General features: G+C 50.9%; 1 protein-coding gene across 1 annotated transcript; it reads left to right on the plus strand.

Moving 5' to 3' along the window:
- Positions 1-348: 348 nt before the first annotated feature.
- On the plus strand, positions 349-657 carry TEOVI_000727600 (uncharacterized protein; the record flags this gene model as incomplete). Its single annotated transcript, XM_067223600.1, has 1 exon — positions 349-657. One exon carries the CDS (start codon positions 349-351, stop codon positions 655-657), a length of 309 nt encoding a protein of 102 aa, XP_067079701.1.
- Positions 658-1260: the final 603 nt, after the last annotated feature.

Genomic DNA, 1260 nt, shown 5'->3' on the forward strand with positions numbered 1-1260 from the left:
ATGGAGATTGAAGGGAGAGAGAGAGAGGGAAATACAGGAAAAAGATGTTTTGACCACGATTTAAAATCTCACTCGCAAGCGGTAAAAACAACATTGGACCAGACGCCACAGTAGCCAACGCCGACGACTGAAAACCGAGACAAGCGTTAGGATAACCACTAGAGGCGCGTGTCATAAACTTCCTTTTCAAATAAAAAAAGGTGAATCTTTCGGACCACCAGCAGTGAAAACATAAAACAAAGCGGCCTTGAGACGAATGTCTAACATCAAATAAAAATGTCAACAATTTCGAAGGCAAACCTATCACCTGGCGTTACCCCCTTACTAGAAAGAAACCACAACCAACAAATGTCCAAGCTCGCACTGGCACTGGCGGCACTAACTTTGCAGCTGTTGCAGCTGGGCGAAGCCGGCACGATACACACCAAGAAAGCCCAAATCGCTACAGCATGCGGCGCAAGCGACTACCTTCGTAGCCTTGAAATCGCAGCAGGCAACGCCGTGCGTAGCGCACTAAACAAAGCAATTGAAGCAGCAACGACAGCCATGAAAATAAAAGTTGCAAGTGCCAGAAGCACACGTGAAACTCAAGCTGCAGGACGGATAATAGCGGCGCGCATCGACGAGGGCGCCACACGCGCCAGGAAACAATCTTAGCCCGAAAAGACGCGCTAAACGCAGGCCTTTCCGCAATAGGGAGGCTCGCAGGCGGCCAGGAAGTAATTGCAGAACTGAGTTCACTGAAAATCGCCGATGTGGCGACAGTAGCAGCGGCATCAGCGACGCGGGACAGCACGCACCTTAAAATAGCACCACAGCTTCAGATATCAAAAAAGCCGGCGTGCATAGATACCGATAACAACAGGAAAAAAGACAAAGAAAAAGACGCCGCGGATACGACCGCCCCGGACGCGATTTCTCTTGAAGTATTAACCCCGGCAACCCCCGGCGCCTACAACGGGGTGCTCACGATCTGCGGGCACGGCGCAGCGGGGACGGCGATAACTGGCATAACCTGCGCCGACGACGAAACATCGTTTGGCATCAAAGGCGGATCAGTGTTCAAAACAACGATCAAAACAACAACGAAAAAGGAAGCAAAACTAGCCAGCGAGTACACAGAGGAAACATAGACGAACACAGTTCCTAACGGACCCACGATAACGGCAGAGCTGAACCTCCTACTAGAACTGGAGAAAGCAGTCGACACCATAAGCGCGGTTAGCGTAGAAACTGACGCAGCCACCATAGCAAGGAGCA

The sequence above is a fragment of the Trypanosoma equiperdum genome, assembly GCF_001457755.1.
Source record: "Trypanosoma equiperdum strain OVI genome assembly, contig: ctg_1905, whole genome shotgun sequence".
NCBI classification, from domain to species: domain Eukaryota; phylum Euglenozoa; class Kinetoplastea; order Trypanosomatida; family Trypanosomatidae; genus Trypanosoma; species Trypanosoma equiperdum.